Genomic DNA, 2,810 nt, shown 5'->3' on the forward strand with positions numbered 1-2,810 from the left:
CCTGGCCTGCGGCCTCCGGGATGGGTTGCGTGGGAGCGCGCTCGGATTGATGAGATGACCTGGGTGACCCAAGGGTGGGACAGGAGCCCTGAGGTCAAACGGGTGTGTGTGTGTGTGTGTGTGTGTGTGAGGCTCCTGAGACCAAGCCAGGTAGAGTTGGGGTCTGATGGTTCCTGCCTGAGAGGCTGTGGCTCAGCGGGTCTTTGTAGTAAAATGGGCGTTTGGGAGGTGAATGGGCGGCTCTGGAATGGAGCAGGTGGTCTGAGAGGAGGAGCATTTTCCTGCCTGGGGTGGAGGGTACAGTGGAAGAACAGCTTGAGTTTTCAGAGGCTGGAGCTGGACCTTCAGAACCTGACCTGGCTATAGGAGCTGGGAGGTGGGCACCAGAAGGTAAAGAGGGGAGGGGAACCCTGGGATAAAGGGCAAAGCTTTGCCAGAACCTGAGCTCTTCTCTCTACCTCCAGTCGGATCCCTTCTTGGTGCTCCGTGGGAAGAGGGCCCCCTTGCTGCTGGCACAGGATGGAGGGCTGACCTGGCAGGGCTGTTTTGTCTGCCTTAGGCTGCCTACAGTCTCCTGCGCCTTTTAATGTTTCTTTTGTTATCTCTGTAAGTTCGGTGCTTATGATGGGGATCTGCCAATGACCCAGGAGGCTGTTTCTGCCCCTTGCTGCCTCCAGACGGAGATTCTCAGAATCCAGGAAGAGCTGTGCGAGAGATCCGTGGGGTCCAGCCATTTAGGCCGCCTCCCTGTCCCCACACAGCCCTGTGTGCAGGTATTTCCCATCATACCCCTCGTCCACATCTCCTGCTTTCCCTGGAGCCAGTGAGAGCTGGTTACTCAGGTTGGATTTGGGGCCCTAGGAAGGCTGACAGCTGCAGGCATGGAGCATCTCAGCTCTGATGGAGCCCTTGGGGTGGTGGGCCATGCGCAGCAGATGGTTTTAGGAAGTGAGCTTGGCCTGGCTGAGGGAAGGCTGCCCATTCTGGCTGGTGGAGCCCAGCTGGCCTCAGAATGATTGTGTTTCCACTCGATGCCCTCTACTAGTTAAACTGACCGAAAAACTGACTGTAGGTACCATCTCCCCACCCCACACCGTGCAGCTTATTCCCATACCAGCCCTTGGAATGAGCCGATGAATATTTTACCTACTGCCTGTTGTGTGCTGTGCCATGTAAGGCACCAGCTTGTTTCACTGTGTTCTTACCATATCCTCTAAGGTAGAATATTATCTCTGTTTTGCAGATGATGAAACTGAGTCTCTCAGAAGTGGAGTGACTTGCCCTTGATCACACCAATTGTAAGTGGCCAAACCAGAATTTATAGCTGGATGTTTTAAGTTTAGTACTTTGTCTAATATGTCTGCTGGAGAAATGGAAGAATTTCTGTCTGTTCTAGCTTGTGCTTTGTTTCATGCCTGCCATTGAGTTCCTGCCTTAGCTTTTTGAAAGTATGTCCCATCTGTTGCCCCATTTTGTCCTTATAACATTCCTGGGAGCTAAGTAGATGGAGAATATAGCATTAGATGCTGTTTTTTGAGTACTTACTGGGCACCAGACAGTGTTGAGCACTTTATGTGCAGGATCTCCTTTAGCCTCCACAAACAGCCTTGGAAGTTTACATGCTAGCATTTTACAGATGAGGATGCTGAGGCTAAAGAGATTAAATGGCTTCTCAAGGATCACACAGCTGGTGAGTGGTGGTATAGATTTGAGCCAACTTTTTTTTTTTTCTTAATCTATGAGGCCTGTGAGCTTAATCCTGTGTGTTCTAAATAACAGTAATAGTGGTAACTAGTAGTGGGAGCTAACATTCATACAGTATTTTAAAATGTATAGATATTTTTATATATGCTACCTAATATGGTTTCCCCCAGGTCCCCTCGTTTTTGTTTTGGTTTTGGTTTTGGTTTTTTGAGACAGGGTCTTGTTATGTAGTTCAGGCTGGCCTTGAGCTTGCGGTGATCCTCCAGCCTCAGCCGCCCAAGTGTGGGATCATGCCTGGTATGAATTGCTTTTGGCCTGTATCATCATTATCTCATTTTGCAGGTGAAGAAGCTGAAGTTCAGATAGGTAGAGGTCAAGTTAGTGGCAAAACCAGGACTAAGATCTCTACTCTCCGAGTCCCAGTATCCCTTGTGTGACCCCTTCCATCTGTTCACATTCATCCTTTCCTCTTCCAGATTCCCAGGCCTTTCTGCTGCAGCTCCCACCTAGACCATGTCTTCCTCGGATGAAGAAACGCTCAGCGAACGGTCTTGTCGGAGCGAGCGGTCATGTCGCAGCGAGCGGTCTTACCGGAGTGAGCGGTCGGGGAGCCTGTCTCCCTGTCCCCCCGGGGACACCTTGCCCTGGAACCTGCCGCTGCATGAGCAGAAAAAGAGGAAGAGCCAGGATTCGGTGCTGGACCCTGCAGAGCGTGCTGTAGTCAGAGTTGCTGGTAAGAGAGGTCCCCTGGCAGCTGGATGCTGTGGCGTAAGGGACGAATGGGCCGGTGTGTGTCCATTCCCTAGTGGGAAGCAGGGGGTCCTCAATCAAGCCAGCTGGAATCTAATTTATTACTCTTGGCAAAATGATGAAAGTATTGAAGGAAAGCTCAGAAGGGAAAAATCTATTTCCCCTGTGCTAACATGAGACCTGTTCTCATCCCTGAATCTTCTTCCTTTGCCCCATTCAGTTATATTTTCTGTATAGTTGCCTTCGTGGCCTGGATCTGACTCTTCAGTTACTCTTATATCACAAAAGATTTTCCATATGACATCAGACTTTATAGGTACCTTTCAGGTTGCTGATTTTTTTTTTTTTTTTTTTTT

General features: G+C 49.8%; 1 protein-coding gene across 8 annotated transcripts in view; it reads left to right on the top strand.

The window, feature by feature from the left end:
- Positions 1 to 595: 595 nt before the first annotated feature.
- LOC104863465 (microtubule-actin cross-linking factor 1) overlaps positions 596 to 2,810 on the top strand; it is a 340,469-nt gene continuing 338,254 nt past the window's right edge. For 5 of the 8 annotated variants that reach the window (XM_033767735.1, XM_033767743.1, XM_010625879.3 and 2 more), the window contains exons 1-3: positions 596 to 773; positions 1,244 to 1,298; positions 2,181 to 2,437. In XM_033767735.1, the coding sequence (XP_033623626.1) occupies positions 2,218 to 2,437 (220 nt within the window). In that variant the 5' untranslated portion in view covers positions 596 to 773; positions 1,244 to 1,298; positions 2,181 to 2,217. The remainder of the gene's footprint in view (positions 774 to 1,243; positions 1,299 to 2,180; positions 2,438 to 2,810) is intronic. The other 3 variants (XM_010625874.3, XM_010625875.3, XM_033767741.1) reach the window with 2 other exon arrangements.

The sequence above is a fragment of the Fukomys damarensis genome, unplaced genomic scaffold, assembly GCF_012274545.1.
Source record: "Fukomys damarensis isolate Sample0158 unplaced genomic scaffold, DMR_v1.0_HiC HiC_scaffold_23, whole genome shotgun sequence".
In the NCBI taxonomy this organism is placed as follows: Eukaryota; Metazoa; Chordata; class Mammalia; order Rodentia; family Bathyergidae; genus Fukomys; species Fukomys damarensis.